General features: G+C 39.2%; 1 protein-coding gene across 4 annotated transcripts; it reads right to left on the bottom strand.

The window, feature by feature from the left end:
• Window positions 1–386: 386 nt before the first annotated feature.
• LOC149817658 (BAG family molecular chaperone regulator 1-like) lies at window positions 387–21,555 on the bottom strand. 4 transcript variants are annotated; one of them, XM_089984809.1, is made up of 5 exons: window positions 20,379–21,555; window positions 17,948–18,204; window positions 17,717–17,863; window positions 967–1,040; window positions 649–878 (listed from the first exon to the last, which is right to left on the bottom strand). In XM_089984809.1, the coding sequence occupies exons 1-5, from the start codon at window positions 20,605–20,607 to the stop codon at window positions 800–802; spliced, it is 786 nt and encodes a 261-aa protein (XP_089840935.1). In that variant the 5' UTR covers window positions 20,608–21,555; the 3' UTR covers window positions 649–799. The 4 variants fall into 4 exon arrangements, with proteins under 4 accessions (XP_089840936.1, XP_089840935.1, XP_089840934.1 ...); XM_089984810.1 differs by lacking the exons at window positions 649–878; window positions 967–1,040 and adding an exon at window positions 387–541; XM_089984808.1 differs by having other exon boundaries at window positions 649–1,040.
• Window positions 21,556–24,179: the final 2,624 nt, after the last annotated feature.

Consider the following 24,179-nt stretch of genomic DNA (forward strand, 5'->3'; position numbering starts at 1 on the left):
CCCATTTTACATATGAGTCCTTATAACTTAAGGACCAAACAACTCTTGTAGCAATATTACAAATACAAGACCATGCTAAACAGATTTGGGTTTGGCCCCAAAGATCCAGATACATACATGTATCCTTAACATGCTCCCTCAAATTGTGAATGGGTGAGAACCATGGACAGTTTGCCTTTCATGAACCAATGTCTACTAATAGTAAGCAGTTTTATAAATATGGAAACTAGAAGATAGGTATACAAGAAAAAGAGAAAAAGAAGAATGAGGGAAACTTCAAGAAGAGCTTTATTAGCTTAAAAAGAATGAGAAGATACAACATATAAGGGTCGTCCCCCTTTGCTACACAAGAAGACAAAAATAGTTGACTAAGGGCTCTAAGGCTATGTTACAAAATTTCCCACTCAAGAATAAACATATGTACACAATAGTGAGGATAACACATATACACTTATAATATGACTGTCACAGGCTTATTGGAAGCACCATGCTGCACCTGGTGATTCTCGACCAGGTCAGTCTGATGAGCCTAAAGAAACTACTGCAAACACACAGACAAATGCAAGATCACAAGGTAGGCATGCGGGCGCAATCTCACGAGCACACACATAGGATATCACATAATGAAAAAGCAAGAACACATATCACTTGAATAAAACATTTGTGCATTAAGAAAGTAGTTGTACATCAGTAGAAAACCTGTACACATTGAAGTCACAGCAAATGCAATTGAGCTTCCACTAACATATATGGGTAGGCTTTTAAGTTTGCCAATACTCCGTAAGCAATGAAACACCCACTACAGGTGGTTCATTCTAAGAAGGGATAAAGTCGGCCCAAAGTTTTTTGCCTTTGAGATGATTTTCCATTGCGGTGGCCTACATAAGATAGTTGGAGTCATTAAGCTTGAAGGTGATCATCGTTATGGGTTCTTTTTCAGCTATAATAGAAGAGTAGAGCAAGTACTTTGAAGAAGTCATCTTCGTTACCGCAACCGCGATCTTTGGAGATGCACGAGAAAGTCCCAAGAGCCAATGACTCTGATACCATGTATGAAAAAAAGAAGAATATAAGAGCCACCAAGGGCACATAAGAACCAAAAGAGAGTGCATAAGCACAATTCCACAAAGGGACAACACACAAGCCAATTAATGGAAAATACAAGAGATCACTATAGCCACTAATGGGCATACTCAAAAGAACACAAGCTCATAAAAATAATAATCTTTTATTATATGAAAAATGCTTAAGAAAAGCATGAAAATAAATAGGGACAAGAGGTCTCTTTATATAGAGTACAAGAGAAACAAGGGAGCTCCCAAGAGTCGTTGGGAGCATCCCAATGTCTCTATAGTCTTTTAACCATAGAGCTCCTAGTCGGCAGTTGAAACATAAGAATCATTTGAGTTAATTAAACATTTGGATAGTATAGACTCATTTGAAGTCATACGGAAAGAGGCATCATAATCAAGAATCCAAGAGTTCTTACTGGGGTCCATGCATGTTGATACAGTTGCATCAGAGAGAGAGAGAGGAAGATTGACCTTTGATTAGTAGTTGAAGGATTTTCATGAGTTGAGCAAAATAGACGTTCTTGGAACCTTCATCTACACCACTCTTTTTGCTTGATGCTCCCATGGAGGCCACCTTCTTTTCATTTCTCCCTTTTGGGCAAAATGGCTTGATGTAGCCCGATTCTTTACAAAAGTGACATTATCTTACCACTTCTTTTGTGTTCATAGTCACTAGAATTTCTTTCATAGTCATTTGAGCTCTTCCCATACTCACTTGGGCTCTTTTCATAGTCATTTTGACAATTTTCAAAATAAAGAGGCCTATATGCTTTTGTATGATTCCCGGGTCTTGACATAGCAAGCATCAATTCTTCTTCTTTAATAGATGAAGTTTTCTTCAATCTATTTCTTCCATAGTTCTTCTAAAGTTTTTACTATGGAACGAACACCTCTACGAAAAATGACCGATTTAGTTCCTTTAAATTTGGGCCTAAGTCCATTTATGAAATAGTAAAAATGCTCCGAGTTGATTTGTTTTTCTCGGAGTTTAATGTTAAATGGGCAATGCCACTTAGGCTTCAAGAGAGCCAATTCATCCCAAAGGAGAGAGAGCATTGTAATATTCTCTTATACTCATATCTTCTTGGGTCATGGATCTTTATTTCTTTTAGAGATTACATATATGGGCTACATCTCTTAAAGAATACATATCTTGGAGATATTTCTAAGCATCACTAGCAAATTCAAATTTTGTTAAGCTAGAACATTTCTTTATTTTAACACTATTAATGAGCCATCCCATGATTTTGGAATGACCCATCTTCCACTCCTTTCATCTCTTTTTATAGTCGGCAATGACTTTATTTATCTTATTTCCTTGAAGTGCAATTTCTTTGCCATTTTCATTCTTGGTGAACACGAGTTTTAGTTCTTTCTCAGATCCATCCACCAAACCCCATAGGCCATTTTCCCAAATCTTGTGTTTCACCCAGGGTTACTCGAAGCCCCATAGTATATGGGGAAGCGCGCTTCTACGAAGCGTATTTCGGAAGCACGAAACGTGGTGCTTTCAAAACATGCTGGGAAGCGCCAAAAAAAATTGGAAAGCATGCTTTCCAATTTAGGGAAAGCTCACTTACCTCTCGCTTCTTATTTTTTATATTTTTTTTGTGTTTTTTTTTTCTTATTTTTCTTTTTTCGCTTCCCCCTTGCTTCCTAGGTCGCTTTCGGTTCGCTTTTTAGGTCGCTTCCAAGATGATTCCCGGTTTGCTTCTAAGTTGTCCCACACTTTTTGCTTCCTAAAATTTTGTAAGTGTTGCTTCCCGAATCGCTTCCTGCTCCCGCTTTCCCGATTGGCAACTCTGGTTTCACCATGGATGCCCACATCACATAGTTTGAGTTATTGAGCCTCATGGGTATGATGGTGATTACTTCTCGTTCATCCTTCATAGGTACAAGAAGAGAAATAAAGAGGAAGGAGAAAAGAATGAAGGCGGAATTCTTTTGGACACCACGAGTCCACGATCTCACGTCCACACGAGCTTGCTTCTACGACGATAAAAAAAGCAATAGCTCTGATACCATGTAATGAAATCAAGTGTTCTCTACACACCTCAAACAAGAGGGCAAAGCACAAAAGCCACTTAAAGGCTTAGATGAACACACACAACCAGTGTTGTTAAAAACGCGCCTCAAGGCGCAAAAAGCGCGCCTCGCCTCGAGGCGAGGGCCTTTTCGCCTTGAGGCGCACTTAAAAAGCGCAAAATCGCAAAAGCGTACGCCTCATGCGCCTTGAGGCGAGGCGCGCCTCAAAGTGAGGCGCGCATTAAGAAATCGGATGGCCCGGACCCGAGTTCGACCCGGATCCGTGCCCGTATTCTCGAAAGATCGAGAACCTGTCTTTAAAAAAGACAGGCGCTTCGGGGCGAGGGAAAGCCCTCGCCCCTTCTCTCTCCACTCCGTCCCCTCTCGTCCCTCGCCACTGCTGTCGCCGGCCACCACTCGCGCGGAGGGACGGGATGAGCCGTGCGCCGGTTGTGAGGTTGGCGTCTGCGAGGAGGGCCGCGGAGCTCAAGTTCTTCGTAGAAAATCCGATGAATTTTGAGACGGTGGCAATGCTTTTCAATAGGTATGTTCTTGGTTTCTTCTTTTTCTCCGTGGGTTGTTTCCTTCTGCTGCTTATTTGTGGCTTCTTTACCTTACCTTTGTTTCCAAAGTTTCCCAAGGAAAAAAGATGTTTTTCTTATGGTTATGTTTTTGTGGGTCTTTTTGAATTTATTTTTTAATGCATTGTGTTTGTTTTATTGAGTTGTCTGTCTATTGGTTGTTCTTTTTTCTGCATTTTTATTGTTTTTTTTAAGACAAGCTGGGGTTAGGCAGACCCCTACCAGTTATACAACTATACCATTGGGTTTTGAACCTGCAACGTTCCAACACAAGGTGACGTGCACTAGCTGCTCCTCCCAGACAAGTGGAGCCCCCGTTGGTTGCATTTTTTATTGAGTTGATGATTAGTTTCTTGGTTTATTTTGGAGGAGCTCTTTTAACTATTTCTTTAGGCACGCTTTTTTATCTAATAGAAAAGCTTTTTATTCTTGACTTGCTTTCTTCTTTTCTTTTATTTTTTGATTGATTGTAAATTATGTTTATAGTTTTAATGCCTTATTTGGGCTCTTCCAGTGTGTTAGATTTATCATACTGTTTTTTCTTATCGTTATGGATTCATCTCCTTGTTCAATTTGTGGTATGCTTTCGAATGGGTTTCTTTTATAGTATTGTTTCATCATTTTCTTTCGAATGGTTAGATTTCTAGGATTTTGAGATGGTCTTTCTCTCCCTCTCTCTCTGGGATTGCAGCACCAGTCGATTTGCGAGGCTGCAGAGCATCAAGTGCTCATTAGCAGGGAGGATCCTTTACATGAGGTTCATTTGCGCCACGGGAGATGCCATGGGCATGAACATGGTGTCCAAGGGAATCCAGAACGTGCTGGACTTCCTTCGCAATGATTTCCCCGACATGGATGTACTTTCGTGAGTGTGCTTCTTTCACAGATCATTATTTTGTTTAAGCCTAATTGGTTGTTGAATGGTCATTTTTTGTAATTTCTTTCTTCAAAGTTTTGATTGGTAATTTGGTAGGTAACACTTGATATTCTCTGTCATAAGTGATTTTAATGAACTCAATTTTTGCTGTTTATAAATTGAAGATATTCTTATTGGTTGTTAATGTTAACATGCATTTTTTAATTATGACATGATGTTGTTAGTGCTAATATGCATTTTGTTGTTAATGTTAGTTTTTTATTGAACGAATGCTCATATTTATGCAGTTAGATACTTATATAGATCAAGTTGTTGCATTAATGTTACTTTTACATGTTAATCTCATATTTTTTTCGTATTTATTTGAGATTTTTTATTTCGTGTTGGTTGGCGCTTCATCAATAAAGCATTTCTTATTTATTTATAATTTTAGATAATTTTTATAATTTTTTTAAAATTAAAAAAAAAAAATTTTTTTGAGGCTTACGCTTTGCGCCTCGAGGCTTACGCCTCACCTCAGATTTTGGTGGAGCGCCTCGCTACGCCTCAACGCTTTTAACAACACTGCACACAACAATATAAAAAATATGTTTATTCACTTGAAAATGCATTCATTGGAATACAAGGAGGTCAAAGACCCATATTTATACCAAGGTTGCCAAACTAGGAAGCGGATGCGGGAAACGATACGGGAAGCGGAAGCGAGAAGCGAGGCATTTAAAATTTATATGAAGCGGGAAGCGAAGTTTCAATTTAAAAGCGAAATATGAATAAAAAATGAAGCAATATGGAATCAAACAAGAAACAAATAAAAACTAAAATAAAATTGATTATTCTTATATTTCATGATTTTTCTATAAAAGAGTTAAATTTTTGTTAAAATCTAACAATGATGGTTACCAATTTAAAGAAAGTACATGGAAAGTGAGTGAAAGCATGAGAGAAAATACATGAAAAAGCTGAAAAGAAATGTGAAAAAAAGCATATAGTATGCATAGACCATGTGTATGAGAAGCATAGAAGAAGTGTGGGGGCAATCGAGCTTCCCATGAATTTTCAGAAGTGAGGAATATCGTGCTTTCGAAGCGAGTTTTCGGGAAGCGAGCTTCCCACCTACCTAAGAAGCTTCCGGTAACTCTGATTTATACACAAGGGGGAGTGAGGATCTCCAACATATAGCTGTTGGATGGCTCCTCAATGGCTAGAAATCTAGCTGTTGGGAGCTCCCAACAGCTATATAGCTGTTGTAATTGTCAAGGACAAGAATGCCCTTGACAATACAACAAAGTACACAAAAAAAAGAGAAAAATGAAAAAACAAAAAAGACTCCCTAAGGGACGACACCTATACAATGGTCAAAAGACCTGTCTATATATATACCTATATTCTAACAGTCTAACCTAAAAAGACAAAAAGAAGTAAAAATAAAGAAAAAATTAAAAAGTCAAATCTGCCCCTAATGGGCAGGACCTATTACAAATGTACCTATGTCACATGGGTGCGGGTGCGGGCGCGGGTGCGGGTTCGGGTGCGGGGATTCGGCACTTCCAAAAAACCCGGGTGCGGGGGTGCGGCAGGGGCAAATATATATATATATATATATATATATATATATATATATATATATATATATATATATATATATATATATATATATATATATATATATATAAAGGGGGTCAGCAGCTCTGTCAGCTGCTGCGGCTGACAGCAGCTGCTGCCGCTGTTCTGACAGCTGCTGCTGCTGTCAGCATTACTTTTTTTAAAAAAAAATTCGCAGCCCATTTGGGCAATTTTTTTAAAAAAAAATAAATCCAAAACAAGAATGGACCAAAATGATCCTGGGTGCGGTCAACGCACCCAGGATAGGATTGACCGCACCCGGTGCCGCACCCGCACATGCACCCGCGTCGACGCGGTTGCGGCACCCTGCTAGCCGAATCCCTGTGACATAGAAATGTACAAAAAGACCAAAATGCCTATAAAGGGCAAAACCTATTACAACTCAATAAACATGATATATATATGCGTGTATGTATGTATATGCACCTAAGTCACACGGACTCGGCTAAAAGGTCGATGCACCCGTGTCGACACGCCCCGACACGGGTGCGGCTTCGGACACGGTCAACGCATCGGGGCCGAGTTCGTCCACATTTTGGACTCGGTCAACTTTGACCGAGTCTATTTTTGTCCATTTATTAAAATTAATTTGGACTCGGGTCAGGTTTGGATCCGGACCTGACCCGGATTCAAGACGGTATCGGGGTCGGATCTTATATATATATATATATATAGCCGTGTCCCCGTGTCCAAAATTTTTGAAATTGCTCCGCACCCGTGTCGCACCCGTACCCGCACCCATGTGACATAGATATGCACATATATATTTATATATACTATATATACATAATAACATATCTATATATCTTAACAATCGACAGTCATTTTTCAGCCATTGTTTTAGTTTCAAGATAAACCAAATTTAATGCACCTTGAGAAGAATGACCACCACCAATGAACCACTTGCATAGCTCTCTTCTACTCAGTCCTCTTTTGAAAACTGTCCTGTTTGATGATCCTCAATGAAAAAATCAAGTGGGTGAAATTCAAAGGTACAATCATTATCATTGGTTAATTGTGAAATAGACAATAAGGAATTCTCATTAGACAGAAAAGAGATGTTACCAATATTGGCAATGGGTAGGCTTGCTCCATTGCCTGCCATAATCGACTCATTCAATTGATATTCAATCTTGTTTCTCATGCTTCGACCATCAGAGGTAAAATGGTGTATAGCTCCAGTGTCCGAAGAGCAAATGCTATTCAATAAAATATTTAGTCATAACTATAAATGTTTTTGGAATATCAAATTGTCTGGCCATATGGTTCTTCTGACTAGAATTTTGACAAATCACAGCTTGTAATTCTTCTTGATGAGAGGGGCATTATGACTGAATTTATCCTTTAGAATTTTGAAACCCAGTTTGGAAACTACAACTTGGATTTGTTCATCTATCATGCCTTTGTTTTCTAAATTAACTATCATGATCTCTTCCTTGTTGAGAGAAATGATCATGGCAAAAGGCTCTTAAGGAACTTGAATGTTAATAATTTGTAACATTTTCATTGTGGTGATGGTGGTAACTAGGGGCGTCGACAGGTTTGGGTATGACCCATGGTTGCCAGTTGAGGAAGCGGGAGCGGGAAGCGATACGGGAAGCGGGAGCGGGAAGCGAGGCACTTTCAAAATTTTAGGAAGCGGGGAAGCGTGGGACCACTTAGGAGCGATTCGGGAAGCGTCTCGGAAGCGACCTAGGAAGCGTCTCGGAAGCGACCCAGGAAGCGTCTCGGAAGCGAGGGGGAAGCGAAAAAAATAAAAATAAAAAATAAAAAATACAAAAAATTTGAAAAAACAGGGGAAGCGAGGGGGAAGCGTGGGGGAAGCGAGGGTGAAGCGTGGGGGAAGCGTTGGGGAAGCGTGGGGGAAGCGCGCTTCCCATTAAAGGGAAGCGCGTCCCCCATTAAAGGGAAACGCGTCCCCCATTAAAGGGAAGCGCGCTTCCCAAAAAAGGGGGACGCTTCCCCCCACGCTTCGGAAGCGCGACGTTTCGCGCTTCCGAAGCGCGCTTCCCCTTTTAGCTAGGCGCTTCCGGTAACTCTGGTATGACCTTATCCCAGCCATACTAAAGCCGATAGGGTCGGAATTTGGTAACAAAGGAAGGAGTTTGATTAACTATTCGGGTCAAACCCATGAGATCCGGTTATTATATGGGTCGGGTATGGTTTTGAAGTTTTATACCAAACTCTGGCCCAACCCGAGTTCCGATTCATATCTGCAATTTTTAATGTAAAAAAGTTGAACAATATTATTTTATAGGGTATGGACCGGGTGTAGTTTATGTAATCTTTATCGGATCCAGATATGGTTTTTCTTATGGAAGGATCTAGTCAGACCCGGACCCAGACTCAATATCATCACCGCTTAGTCAGATTTGGGTTTGGTTACACCAATTTTAGCGGGGTTTTGGCTTATTGACACCCCTAGTGTTCACTAATTAAACCATTCAGTGTCTAATGCACATATGTTATTCTGACACAAGCTCATTGCACATAGAGAATTAACCACTTGACATGGTTAAGGTAATCGACCATGTATTTGTGATCTTTACCAACATTCTGCAAATCCTTTGTTTGAAGGATTCAAAGATTAGACTAGGGAAGCATATGACTATTCGAGTGCCAATTAGGCTTCTTTGTTGTAGAAGTCCAAATGATCAGACCAAAGACTTAGTCATAGTAGCTTTGATGCAGCTCATCATGAGCTGATCTGATACCTTTTAAATAAGATATTCTAAATTAGCAATATCTTCACCTTCCTTGCTTTCATATACAAATTGAGGAGAGGCTAGAAAAGATCCATCAACAAACTTGATATGATCTTTGTTGAGCAATGTAACATGTGTAATACTAGTATTTGTGCTACTCTTCTACTCTTGTACATATTATTATTTTAGAGGGGTATTCTTGTACTTAGCCACGGGATTATGTAGGTCAATCATTTTTGTCTTTTTGTGAGCAAAAGGAGGTCTGACTCCCATATATTGTTGTAACCAATGTTGTACGTATCATAGGATACAGTATGATACATGTCATTATTATAAGGAATATCAATATGATGTGCACTCGTATCGCGATACGAGTGCGTATCGTAGTTGTATCGTAATTTTTCAGTTTTTGAGTTTTAGAGACCTCTTAAGGGCCGACTTCCTCATGTGTATAGAAGCCATTAGAGGTATCCATGCACCTTAGGACTCTTGGAATAATTTGGGAGCCGATTTGTACGCAAGGGAGAGGGCTTTTGTTGCTTGCTAAAGTAAAAGTGCATTTCCACAATTTTTTCACTCAAGCAAGTGGGTTAAGATAAAAACGCAAAAATTGAAGATTTATATCAAGGTAGAAATCAAGCTCCACACTCTTCCAACAAAGATGGGATCAGATGATCCAACATAACAATGAGGCACTCAAGTAATGACTGAAAACAGATTAAAAATTGAGTGCAACTATTGCCATAATATTTTTATTTATGTAATATGAAAGTATGAGTCTTGTGACATATTCTTAATTGCAAGATATTTAATATTTTGCATTGTTCTTGTGAGATAGTTGATGTTTGATTATGTCCTATGCAGCTCATAGAGACATAAATGCTTCATATGTGATTTTATAGTTGTACAACAACAACAACAACAACAACAACGCCTTCATCCCAAAACAATTGGGGTCAGCGATATGAACCAACAAAGAAAATCATTTTGGGTCTTCCACATGAATCCTTCTCCTCCAATCATTTCTATCCAATGCCATGTCTTCGGTGAGGTTCAAAGCATTCATATTCTTTCCTATCATCTCCATCCAAGTCTTCCTAGGCCTACCCCAACCTCTTTTAACTAATATATTTTCCCATTTCTCCATCCTTCTAACTGGAGCATCATTAGGCCTTCGCCGAATATGTCCAAACCACCATAAACGATTCTCTCTCATCTTATTTTCAATAGGTGCAACGCCTACCTTCTTACGTATCTCCTCGTTTTGAATCTTATCTTTTATTGTGTTTCCACACATCCATCTAAGCATACGCATCTCAGCTACACTCATTTTTTGAATATGATGTCTCTTGGCAGCCCAACATTCCGTACCATATAGTAAAGCGGGCCTAATAGTCGTCCTATAAAACTTTCCCTTCAACCGCAATGACATTCTACGATCGGACAACACTCCAGTTGCACTTTTCCATTTCATCCACCCAACCTTTATCCTATGATTTACATCTCCATCAATTTCTCCATACTTTTGAATGATAGATCCCAAATATTTGAAACAATCATCCACCGATATTTCTTGCTCACCAAGCTTCACTACACTCCCATCACTACTTCGTTGCTTACTAAACCGACATTCCATATATTCTGTCTTACTCTTACTCAACTTAAAACTTCTTGCTTCCAATGTTTGTCTCCATAATTCTAACTTAGCATTAACCTCAACTCTAGACTCATCAATCAAAACAATATCATCAGCAAACAACATACACCACGACACATTTTCTTGAATTGATCTCGTAAGCTCATCCATCACTATAGCAAATAGGAAAGGGCTTAAAGCAGATCCTTGATGTAACCCAACCGTTATAGGAAAATTGGTTGTCACCTCTCTACAAGTGTGGGCATTGGTTACTACTCCTTCATACATATCCTTAATTATACTAATGTACTTGAGAGAAACACCTTTCTTCATCATTGTCCACCAGAGAACGTCCCTAGGTACTCTATCGTATGCCTTCTCCAAATCAATAAAAATCATATGCAAATCTTTGTTCCTCTCTCTATATCTCTCAATAAGTTGTCTAAGAAGATGTATAGCTTCCATAGTTGATCTTTCAGGCATAAAACCAAATTGATTCTCCGATATCATGACAACCTTCCTCAACCTAGACTCAATCACCCTCTCCCAAAGTTTCATAGTATGACTCATGAGTTTTATACCACGATAGTTTGCACAATCTTGTATATCACCCTTATTCTTATATAAAGGCACCAAAGTACTCTTCCTCCACTCATTAGGCATCTTATTTGTCCGCCAAATCTTGTTAAAAAGATTTGTCAACCATTCTAAACCTTTATCTCCCAAGCATTTCCAATCCTTGATAGGTATACCATGTGGGCCAACTGCCCTTCTTGATTTCATTTTCTTCAAAGCCTCTGCAATTTCTTTCTTTTGAATCTTGAGCATGAAGTCCCGATTCATCTTATGAAAAGGAATAGACAAGTTTCCAAGATCCTGAGCATGACTTCCATTAAATAGCTTATCAAAATAATCTTTCCATCTCTCCTTAATCTCCTCATCTTTGACTAAAAGCCTTTGTGTTTCATCTTTGATACATTTAACCATACCCAGATCCCTCGATTTTCTATCTCTCATCTTTGCAAGCCTATAAATATCCTTCTCGCCCTCTTTAGTATCCAACTTGTCATAAACCTCCTTATATACCTTATCCCTCGTGTTCCGAACTACTTTTTTAGCTTCCTTCTTTGCTATCATATACTTCTCCAAATTCTCATTATCACGACTCTTACTTAGATTTCTATAACTCTCTTTTAACCTTAATAGCTAATTTGACATCCTCGTTCCACCACGATGTATCCTTACCTAGCGGTGCACCGCCTTTAGACTCACCCAATACCTCTTTAGCCACCTTTCTCATGCCACCCGCTATCTTATTCTACATTGATTCCGAATCCTCCTTGAGACACCAATCAACTTCCTTAACTGCTCGCTCTACAAACATTCCTTGTTTAGCTCCTTTCAGTGCCCACCACTTAATTCTAAGATCTATCTTATGTCCATCCCTTTTGCGGCATTGTCTAATTCTAAGATCTAAAATTAAGACTCTATGTTGTGTAGCTACACTTTCTCCTGGTATAACCTTACAATCGATGCAACAACCCCTGTCTCTCTTTCTAAGTAGGAAAAAATCTATCTGACTCGTATTAACCCCACTTTTAAATGTTACTAGGTGAGACTCCCTCTTCCTAAACCAAGTGTTTGCTAAGATCATATCATAAGACAAACCAAAATCTAAAATCCTTTCTCCACTTTCGTTTCTTTCTCCTATACCATAGCCTCTATGGATACTCTCAAATCCATCCCTACTAATGCCTACATGTCCATTAAGGTCACTGCCGATGAAAAGCTTTTCTCCATAAGATATCCCTTGTACTACTCCATCTAAATCTTCCCAAAATTGACGCTTAATGGAATCATCTAAACCTACTTGAGGTGCATAAACATTAATAATATTAATAATATCCGTACCTAATACTAATTTAATATGTAAAATCCTATCACCCTTCCTACGGACCTCAACTGCATTATCTATAAACTCACGACTCATAACAATCCCTATTCCCTACTCCATTCCTATTCCTATTTATTCCTATATACCAAATCTTATATCCCTAAGGTTCTATCACTTTTGCTTTCTCACCTACCCATTTGGTCTCTTGTAGACATAAAATATCAATCTTTCTCCTACACATAACATTTACTAACTCTACCAACTTACCAGTTAAAGACCCTATGTTCCAAGTGGCTAACCTAATTTTATGGTCTTGGACTAACTTCTTTACCCCCACCCGTCCAACAAAGTGAGGGAACCCTTGCCTATTTGACACCACACCCGGGCGCTGGTGTGACGCGTCGCTTCCGGGCGACGACCTAGCAACCCTTGCCCATTTATCACTGCCTCCGGGCCTATAGAGTATAGCGCGTCGCTCAGTAGGGAACGCCCCAACGAAATTCTCATATTAGTTCATATTCATAGGGTATGGTTAAGTTTTTATGCTGGCTGTCACTGGCCTACCACAACCCTCCTCCTTTATCCGGGCTTGGGACCGGCAGTGTATAACTAAACAGTTATACACAGGCGGAGTTTGTGATTTTATAGTTGTATTTTGTGCAATTTATCATTGTCTCGTGTGTTATGTTTTTTTAGAATTTTGTTAGTTTTATTTCTGAATTTTTTGGATTTTTTTGAAATTTTTTTTATTAAAAATTATGATTTTTTACAAAACGAAACGATACATATCTTATTTTGGGCTCGACCAATATGGGTAACGATATGATACTTACAACCTTGGTTGTAACCATTCTAGTTATTGTTTAATGAAGCTTCTAGTTATTGCTCTCTTCTCTCATGTTCATGGTGTCTGCTCTAATTCCATAGGTTTGTATAATCTTAACTCTACAAGGCCAGTTCTATTTCTATACATCAAAGAAGATAGTTGTTATAATTCAGTTTGATCAGAAGACTGGAAAAGGCATTCCACTGAAAAGCTGGAGTTTGGGTCAAAGCAATACTAAATGACAAGAATGATGGCATGTTTAACAGGAAGAGAGGCCATGCCACAAAATTGTTAACTGTAGTTAACAGTATGAACCAACTTAGCTTGGATATCATGTAAAAAATGCTAAACATATGGGTTGATAACTACTTTATTTGTTCACCATGAGGGCTCAGAATTTTATTTATATTAAAATATTATTACAAATAAGATAACAATTATTGCAAATGAGATAGCTGTTACAAGATGATAGCACTTAAACAAATTCTAAATTTCTAATCCTATCAATTGTTTTCTATAGAAATATGTAATTTTAGTGATTGCATTAGAGAAGGAAGCTAGAGAGATAAGAGATAAGGTTAGGCATGATTATCTTTCCGTCTATGACCCATCTTCTCTTCATCTAGTTGCTTTATGCCAGATATAACTCTAGAAGATTCTGATCTAGATCCAATCTCATTTGCATCATTTAAGTTATGTGGAGCATTATTTTGGAGTTGTTGAAGGCCATCTCTACTGTAATTGAAGTAGAGATTATTGGCTTAGCATAATATTTCTGCTGCATATGGGTTTTCTTTACCTATAAGATTCAGCTCCTTGCACCTTCATTTGTATGTCAATCATGGCAAAAATAGACATTATTTTGATACCAAGTCTGAAAGATTGCAGTAGCACGCCATCTTTGAGATTTTTCAATTTTTGTGGAATGCTATATCTTCAAAGTAGCTGGCTTGGTCAGGGAATCTGGAGATAGATCAAACAATCAGCTTGGACAACTCAATCAGGTTCCTTTTCATAGGCTAAATGAGACTTTCTGGTCAACTGGATCAAGTTTACAAATCCAATATTTTCAACACACTTATGTTCTTCAATTGGGAACTTAAGCAAAAAGTTGCAAAACTTAGACTTGCTGGGCCATTACCACAACTGCTGACCTCTGCAAGCTTATGGCTATCTTGACATAATTCAGCTTCTTTCAAGCATGGTTATGTTGTGGGGAACATGTATACCTTTGTCAAACTCATAAGCTGATAGATTGGAAGTGAGACTTTTAGGTGATCTTGGTTGACCCAACCAACTTGGCAAATTGGTCTCTTCTGTTGTGAGAATTTTAAAAGGTGAAAAAAAATAATGGGACAAAAGCACAAAAATTGGATGGCTGGGCCAATAGCATCGAGCTGATCCAAATACTTGACAGGTTGTCCAATGGTATCTTAACCATATACAGCATGTATGGATATCCATTGTGGAAAAATGTGTTTTGCCAAACTCATAACCTGGTTAACAGCCACCGGACTTTGATTTCTGAAGGGAAACCTACTCGTCTACTCTGAACATTTGTTTCCTGTATGTTTCATGTTCCTTTCATAACAATTGTGATTTTCTGCTCTCAGTACGAGTTAAACATTATCTTCTTTTGTTTTCTAGTCGTTGATGCTTTAGTTTAGACTTTCATTGTCCATATGTGTACTATTTTTTTTTCTTTTACTCTCTCTAAAAACACGGGTTAATGTTATTGCTATTATTGTTATTGGTTCGTTATGCTAGCGTTGAACCTAAAAAGTTCGAAGACACTTTTCTATCTATATACTGAATGTAGAGCTGATCTGTTTAGCTTTGAAAATAAGGCCCCAATGGCTTTTGCTGCCAGCTGTAGAGTCGTGGAAGTTATTTGCTAAACTTACCCTGAGCTTAAATGTTAATTTAATAACATCTCAAAAAATTGGTGACGCTATTGATGCTGCAGCTAAACATCATAAGTTGTCTATGTTGATTACTTTCAATTTTGCACATCCTGCTTTGTGAAACTCCTATTTTTTAGGCTACATATAAGTTAATCCATCACTTTTCATAGTTTTTTTTCTCTTCCTTCTGCAGAAGCAGGGGAATGACATAGCAGCATCAAAAGTAGCTGTATGTTCTTTATTATCTTGACAATGACGTAGATCACACTAATTTTTAGCACAATACCATAACTGACCTTGAACTAGAAAATATAACAAACATGATCAATTTATTGCTTTCCTGACAATTTTGCTCTTTTGTTTGGTCAAAATCATGGTGCCTGATTTTTTCAGGTGACAACTTACATGGCATTTGATTTTTCTGGACAACTTACACGGTGCCTGATTTTGCCAGACGACAAACTGGACAAGTAGTTTGACCAATGCACCTAATTTTTCAGGTGACAAAAGGGTAAAACCATCAAGAAAAAATCAATTGACTAGATTTATAATATTTTGAGTCATGAATTGGTCATGTTTGGCATATTTTTTCAGCCTAGGCCAAAACATGGAATGGTGCCAAAAGTGAATGCCATCTACATCTTTGTCATTTATTTCAACCACTTCCTCGTTAGATTAATGCATTTTGCCTGGACCACGCCAAGTTAAAAGATTTTGATGGGACCTACTTGGATCTTAGTTCTTCTCCAACTCAATTGCTTTTCTATGCTACTGGCACTGACGTAATGCAGTTAAAATTAGGGTAATTTACATATAGCCGCCTTAGATTTCATATAATTTAAATAAGTTGCCTTGATGTTTTCTGAAATTACTCAGATGACTGCCTCAGTTCATAACCTAACTGAAGTTAACTTTTGAAGATGATAATTTTACCCTTTCTTTTCCTGAAATTGTTAATTATCCAATCTGTGTGTGTGCGCACCAATTTATGCTTCTAAATGAGCAACTAGAATCTACCCGCTTAGAGACCTCTAGCAATCAGCATGATAATGATGGGCCAGGCTGGGATGAAGACTCCTGTTTGGCAACAGAGACTTTTGAACCTTGTACATGATGGTTTTGCAGCCATAACTGGTAGTTAAATGCTGATAAAGCAGGACCTAAATGCAGCATTCTCTTTCAGCAGAGCTGGCCCGACTCTGTTTTTCAACAGACTGCTTTCAGCAGGGTTGTTTCTCTGTTGGCTCTTGGACCTCAGCTGGGCCGCTTTTTTGACTTGCTATGGCATGGATGACGACCAATGATCTCTTCCTGGCATTGTTTTATTTGTCCGTTTTTTCTTATGGTTTTTGTTTTGGACTGCCTTCTCGGTATCACAATGCTAGAATGCTAGACTCAGATGTTAGAATTCATTGTCAATGTCACAATGCCACAGCTTTCTATCAGAAGGATTTGCTCAAATGCTATAATCCCATGTCGAAAACTACACATTACAGTTAGCAGATTCAAACCATTCATGATGCCCTAATCATTAATCCTTAATCCTTCTCACCTTTCTAAAAGCTTAATGCCACCAACAAATTCCACCACCTTCCCAAGACGTTGATGCCTTAATCCCTCTCTCCATTACTTAGGTGGTTTGTCATATGTAAATTACGCTTAAAATTATTAAGAGGCTATCTTTATTGCTAACATTATGCTGTTTGCTTTTGACCATTTCAATTTTTAGCTATATGGTCTTAAGGTTTCTTTGGTTAGCGGTCAGCTTGCTATTTAACCATTACAAGCTTTAGCAATATGGGCTCAAGGCATCTCTTGGTAGCCTTCCACATAATGATGTCTTGCAGGAAACAAAAGATCCACACAGAAATAAAAATAATGCCTGCAACTAAGCGTCGTTATAGGTCATTTGGGCTCCTTGAAAGATGTCGATATTTGGCTAAAGGATTTGATGAAAAAAAAAACACAAATGGTAGGTGGGTGATAATGATAAACTAATTGCTCACCTCCAATTTCAATGAAAATTTACATCTCCTTCAATCTCTAGGAAAATAAAACAATACAGGGGCTGCACCATTCTAATTTATTGTGGTCGATGAATGATAGTGAGAAAACTAGATACAAAGAAAAAAAAAAGGGAAGGGGAAAGGAATGAGAGAAAGAATGAGGACCAGCGGAGACAGAGGTGAGGCTCAAACAAGACTGGAATGTTCAGGTGATACACAGGGCTTCCTTAGTCGAAAAAATCCCAATTCAGCTTGAACGAGGATGAGGCGGGAGGTGGTGCAGGCGAGGAATCAAAAGTTTCCCATTTGGTTGTCACGACAACAGGCTGCTGAGGTGGTGCTTGGTTGTTGGGTATCATTGAGTTACTGATCTTGATCGAGTCAAGAGCTTCCACACACTTTTGCACTCTCCTCACCTGAACATACCCGAATAACTCAGTATGATTTGAGAAGAAACTATTACTTGAAGTTGCATCTAAATTGCCTAGCCCTCATTAAAAGAATGGTGCAGTGAAATGAAGAATGCTTGTTCTGAGTGCATATAAAATTTGCTTGCTGCAGTTTACCTGCATTCTCCTCTGCATTTTTGCGTCACCATCTGCCATTATACCATCCAACTTGATCAACTCAGTCATCAAGAGCTCGATCAAACCAAGCACGTCCTTCTCGGCGACTTTTCCACCTCTAGAGATGGTTGATTCAAGAGCGGAGACCTGCAATGATTCATCATCCGTGTGAACAAATTCAGGGGGATCTAAGAATTTCTGTAGTTTGGAGATGCACTTCTTTGTATGTACCTGGCCTGAAAGTTTATCCACCTCCAGGCTGATCTTTGCAATTGACTTTTCCGCCTTCTCCATCTTTGCACTTTTCCTCATCTCAAGATACCTCCTCTCCTGGCACAGAGGGTCCTCCAGGAGGACCATCTTCGACTTATCCTTCACGCCAGTCATGTCCAGATAAGCATTTGAATCCCTCTCCTTGTCTTTGAAGATGAGCTTCTGGTCCTGAGGGTGCAATCCTGTCTCTGAGGCCAGCAACTTCTTTAGCTCCCCTGAGAACCAAACAAGGGGCACCCTTTAGGTTGAGTATAAATTTGCTATGTTTTTTCACATTTTTAAACTTTTTTTATAATTAATCTCATACATGTGATCTATATAGTTTCTTTAGCATAAAACAAGTTTTGGTTCATGTTTTTGCAACATATAAGTTGGTTTTTGAAGAGCTTAAAAAATTCAATGACTTACAATGCACCAAAATTTCATGACAAAAAATTATATTTTTTACGTTGAAATGATTAAAAGCATGATTCCTAGCACATAAATTAAGTTGCCCCTATTTACAATGTTAGATTAAGTGGATACAGGTAGCACCTATGATTTTTCAACTAGATTGTATATAGTCTAGTCCTAGACAGTAGAAAGTGTATATCCTTTGTTAGAGCCTCTCATGGAATGGCTGATGTTACGCATGCTCAAGCGAATCCCTCTCGTGCTAAAATTACTCAAAAGGTATATGTTGTAGCATATGTTTACACACCATTGCTTAGGTTGAATGTGGTGGTGCTGAAAAGAAAGGTATGAAGACAAGAACCATGTCTAAAGCCCACGGGCTATGTTAGAAAGTTGCACAGACTGAGAGAGAAAGAGAAATTCGAGAAGAAAACAAGCACACATGGAGAGACACGATTTATGTGGTTCGGCCAAAGGCTTATGTTCACGGGTAGCGGAGAGGGATTACAAAGGTAGATGAAGGCTCTCTTCTCACAGAAAAACCCTAAAACCGCACAGAATGCTTAAACTCGCAAAAAAAGGTTACATCAATAAGAAAACTCTAAAAGAGTATATATATATATATATGACATTTTTAGAAACAGATAGGATCAGGGTTTCGCCCCCACATCCTCACAAAGTGGTGGGGTACGATCCTGGGCACAAATGGTCCCAAGTCCCTCCGCTATCAAAGAAGACTTCCAAAATTTTCCTCAATATAGTTTTCTTCAAGTAACGTGACGAGGTTGTGACAGAGAATTCAAGGAACATCTCAACAGGCCACTGACTGTGGAACCTCACCACCCTACTAAAAAACAGATACCAACCACAATGTGGCACCTTGCCGACACTGTTGATGTAAAAAAGACGATTGCACCGTCATAGCTGGATTTTTCTTTATTGCAAAGGAAGTCTTCTTTTTGTCGAAAAAAATCATGATGCAGACGACACGGTGAACAAAACCCGAAGAAGATTTTATCGATCAATAGCGGAAGGGGAAGAAACATAGCAAAAGTTATTTACCAAATGAGAACTTTACGAAGTTTACCCCCGCAGTCCTAAAAACTTACCCAATTGTAATGTTGGACGAAAAGTTGAAAATTGAGAAAAACAAGGAAACAGAAAAAGGCTGGACACAAATCAGGTGCAAGAACATTCTATATGGCGGTAGACATCTGACCAGAGTTGAGATGGGTCTTAGAGAGAAGTGTTTGAATATTCCAAATGATAATGGAACAGTGTCGTTTGGAAGTCAAGCACGACTTCCAAATAGCAACAAAAATGTAGTGGCTGTTTATTAAAAGTTGGTTTCCTCTTTCATAGTTTCGTCGGTGGCATACATATTCTGAAAACAAAGAAAATGTCATTCCTAACTAATACTAAAGGATGCAATTTTCCTTGTATTTTGGTGGGGATACGGATTCTGTTATTCACCTGTTTCACAAAACACAATGCTCCAAATCCGTGTAATGAGCCATCGATTATGTAAAGAAGGCGTGCTAGGAGAAAAACCCATTCGGAGAATATGAGGTGGAATAACCAGAAATAATCGAACTGGAGGAGGTTAACGAGGTGTTGAACGATGGATATTATGGTCATTTGAGGGGGGAGAAGCCAGATAAAAAACAACTTTTTGTTTACATTTAATTGACTTGTATGCATTATGCATATGGTGCGATAGATTCCGCATGGCATGTGGGCAATCAGACCAGACGCCTCATGAGAGGAATGATCAATGTCAACGAGTAGAGATCCACCCTCGCTCACACCCAAAAAAAGGCCATCTCGGCTATGGAGTCCAGACCATCACAACCACAGGACAAGCTAAACGAAATCGCACAAACACGCAGCTTTTCACTCCAATCTCATAACAAGAAGAAAGGATCACAAAAATAGGAAACTGAAAAATCAATTTAAGTCGTCATGGTTAATCAAGAGGGAGGATGAGTGGCCTTACCGAATGTTTCTTGGGAGCTAATGCGGATCTCGTGGAGGGACGACCAGTATTTCACCCGGACCCGGATGGTCGGAGAGGCGGCAGCGGCCTGGTCCGACTCGGCGCTCCTCTTCTGGACCAGCATACCGCCCGGCCGCACCTCCCACTCCACCGAGTCGGTTCCGCTGTCCGAGCCGCTCCCGCTCGTCATCGTCGTCGAAGCCGCGCTCTTCGCCCTCATCCGCATCATTTTCTCTCTCTCTCTCTCTCAAACGAAGAAAAAGACGCTAAATAGGCGCTTCCTTCGTTCCGAGACGATGCGGAAACGCCTAGTCGACACGGATGCACTCTACCTCACGTGAGAGAGTCGGTGTACTCTGTGACGGAAAGAACCATCCGGAAACCGGAGAAAACTCATAATGATCGCCTCTTTTCCACCGGATGCTCGGGAGAACGTCCGGCTAAAGCGTCCGAAAACCGGAAATACGCGTCTTTGCTGCCGTTGCGGCGCCAGAAAACCAGATCAGCCTCAAAGAAGCAGGAATCCCTCTCCCGGCATGCGAAACTACGAATTTGCCTCTAAGAATGCCAGATCACTTCTTCCGTTCCGGCGAAATAACCGTAGCTCGCCTGAATACGGTGATTGGCTCCAGTATCAGCCTGCGAAGCCCGTCTCCGACCGACGCGCAAACTCACCGGAGAAAAACCTAAAAGTTCGGCGGGGCCACCTGATAAACCACTACACCGACCGAAATTCTCCCTAGAAGACAGGAAAAAGGAAAACTCCGCTCCGTCGGGCGAAACCTCAGACCCTAAAGGATCAAACGGGCCGAAGATCGGAGAATGCGTTGCCGTCCCCAGAAGAACATATAGCTTCAGTTCCGGCGAAGGCCACCGGAAAACAGGAGCGTCGGCGGCTCTTCTTTCTAGATCCAAAGGAGATGAAGAATGCCGGCAGCTCCGGTCTTCCCAATTCACAGACGCTTAGACGAAGACGACCGCCCCCCTTCCTGGAATTTGGCAGAGATCACGGCGCCCCGGAACCCCTCCGATGGAAAATCCGGCCGGTAATCCACGGCGGATCGGCACAATCTGCAGAGATTCCCGAACGAGGAAGAAGAAGGAAGATGAGAAGAATATGTCCTTTCCGAGAATCTGAGCCTCAGACCACGGAGAAGCAAGGTATATATAAAAAGCCGTGAATATAGAGACGGACAGAAAGAGAGAAAATGTATTATTAAAAAAAATAATGTACACATAGCTGTCTAACTTAACGAGATTTTGTAGTTAACTTATTATTAGATAAAAATATATATATATATCAATTAGATGACTAAAGTTTTCACAAATGACTCCAATAGGGTTTCTTTTCATTCTATGTTCACGGCTGGGAAACGAGATGACCCACTCCCCACTCATGGCTTGACTCATGTTCGGCTCGTAAAGACCACCTTCGAGCTCGTTTATTAATAATTTATATATATATTTTATATTATAAGATGAAGATGGTTGAAGTTTTTGTCTTGCAAGCAATAAGTTTAGAGTTCAAATTTTATAAATTACAAGTAGGGCTTGTAAACGCCGAACAAGGCATGTTCCGGCTTGGCTCGTTTACTAGTGGATTGAACTCGTCGTCGCTCAGGTCGTGTTCGTGTTTAGCCGAGCCAAGCTCAAGCTTGGCTCATCCCTGAATGAGATGAGTCAAACACGAGCAGGCTCATGTAAAAACATTCCATATTATTTATACATCGTATATACATTTTTATATATTATACTTGAAAATATAATAGTTCATATTTTATGTATACATTTTTCATTCATACTTCTTTTTTATATATATTTTATGTATTCTTTATATATATATTATATATAAAATATATTATCCATAAAAATATATATTTTATTTATACGAGCACTATCGAGCCGAGTCAAGCTGAACACCTTGTGTTCAGGCTCGACTTGTTTAAGCTAAACAAGCTGCTCGTGGCTTGGCCCGTGAATTATACAAACTGATTACGAACTCGCTTGTTCGTGATGTGCCGAACTGAGCTGAGTCACGAGCTGCTATGTTGGTTTACCAGTTTGAAAAAATTATTTATTTTGTAAATGAGCTAGCTTGAGCTTGGCTTAATTATATTGTTTAGTCTAAATTTTATTGTTTTTATTTTTGAAAAAAATATATACCTTTTGTAAATGAGCTTGATCGTGCTCAGCTCATTTAGATTAGGCTTTTCATGATGTCACGCTCAGCTCGACTCGACACAATAAATTAACCAATCTTGAACACCCTCTGATCGGTTGGTTCGGTTGGTTTACTAGCTTTACCTATGTGACATGGATATAAGATACTAAATAAGAGAACCCTTTTAAAGAAAGGGTTTAAGTATAAAAAAAGGTAAGAGTGCAAATCAATAGTTTAGTTAGAGTGGGATGGAATTATAATTATAGGTAAAAGTGGTAGCTCCCTACCATTTTTGGCCTATCACCAGCCTGAGCGAGTGTTTTCAAGTTGTTTTTTTGCAAATTTGATCCTGCAGATGAGCTCAACATGATTGTTTTCCTCAGAAACGATACTTGGATAATATTTTTTTGATAAAAAAAAACATGATTTTTTAAGCCTTGAATATTTATGAAAATTTTAGATTATTGAACTCTATCAAAGTGATACAGTGATCATGAGGATTATTCCTAAACCCCGCAGATTGATACCAAAACTAAAAGATCTATAATCTATTAAAATGAAAAACATGAAGACAATAAATAAAGTAATAAAATAGGGTTTCTCAATCTCTCAACTGCTCCCTTCTCTCAAAGAACAAATAAACAGGTCATTTTTATGATGTAACTGGATATGGATCGAAGGAGCCTGCAGGGATCCGAATCACATGATGGATGTTATTCATAGGCCCATTGAACCATGTTGGGTCCAGGTCCAATTAGGGAGGTGAAGAACAAATGCTCACTTTCTCTGCCCCTTTGTTGACCTACTGGACCTATGCATTGGACACTTAGCATGACTAGACTCTACAAGGATCCATTTTGGGAACCCCATCGGTAAACTTATGGTTTGAATCCAAAATTGTAGAACCAAGGTCACTTTATCTCATGTTTGCTTTGCATCATTCTCCCTTGACTAGAAAGAATTCGGCTCCAACGAATCAAATGGATCATGACAGGAAAATAGATCAGCACCATTAAAGATTAGCGAGATATGCCAATCATCACAATGCTCAAGTAGATATGTATTGTTCCCTAATTTCTAAGAAGATTCTAAAAGGACCATACTTACGTGGACTCAATTTCTCATATGTTCCTACAAGTAGGGATGTACAACGAACCGAGCCGCCTCGAGTTTAGCTCGGGCTCAACTCGAAGTTCATCAGTGCTTTAAATGAGTTGAGCTTGAACATGGTTCTAAGGCTCGAACGAGTAAAGGAGCTGAGCTTGAACATGGTTCTAAAGCTCGAACGAGTAAAGGAGCCGAGCTCGATAAAGCTCGATAGGCTCAATAAGGCTCAAATACAAGTATATATATAAAATATTTGCAATTCTATTCAATAAGTTATTTTTAATGTAATGGGTAGGTAGTTGGGTTTTATCAAAAGGCTCACTGTTTGAATCTAGTTTTTCACTTTTTCTGCTATCCATATAGAGTACTTTTACTATGTATATTATTTTTTGTGTCAATGACTAAAATATATGCTTTAAATGGGTAGGTCGTTCGGTCACTTGAAAAACTTGAGAGAGGTTAGGGTTTGAAACTTGCCTTCAACAATATTTTTAAAAGATGATTTTTTTTGGAATGCTTTGAAGCTCGGCTCG

This window comes from Nuphar pumila, chromosome 13 (genome assembly GCF_984573655.1).
Source record: "Nuphar pumila chromosome 13, dmNupPumi1.hap1.1, whole genome shotgun sequence".
Lineage (NCBI taxonomy): Eukaryota > Viridiplantae > Streptophyta > Magnoliopsida > Nymphaeales > Nymphaeaceae > Nuphar > Nuphar pumila.

Coding starts and splice junctions, on each gene's coding strand:
- LOC149817658 (XM_089984807.1), bottom strand. CDS start 20,607: ATGATGCGGATGAGGGCGAAGAGCGCGGCTTCGACGACGATGACGAGC. Junction 18,205..20,378: donor TAGCTCCCAAGAAACATTCG/GTAAGGCCACTC, acceptor TTTGGTTCTCAG/GGGAGCTAAAGAAGTTGCTG. Junction 17,864..17,947: donor TGGATAAACTTTCAGGCCAG/GTACATACAAAG, acceptor GAATCATTGCAG/GTCTCCGCTCTTGAATCAAC.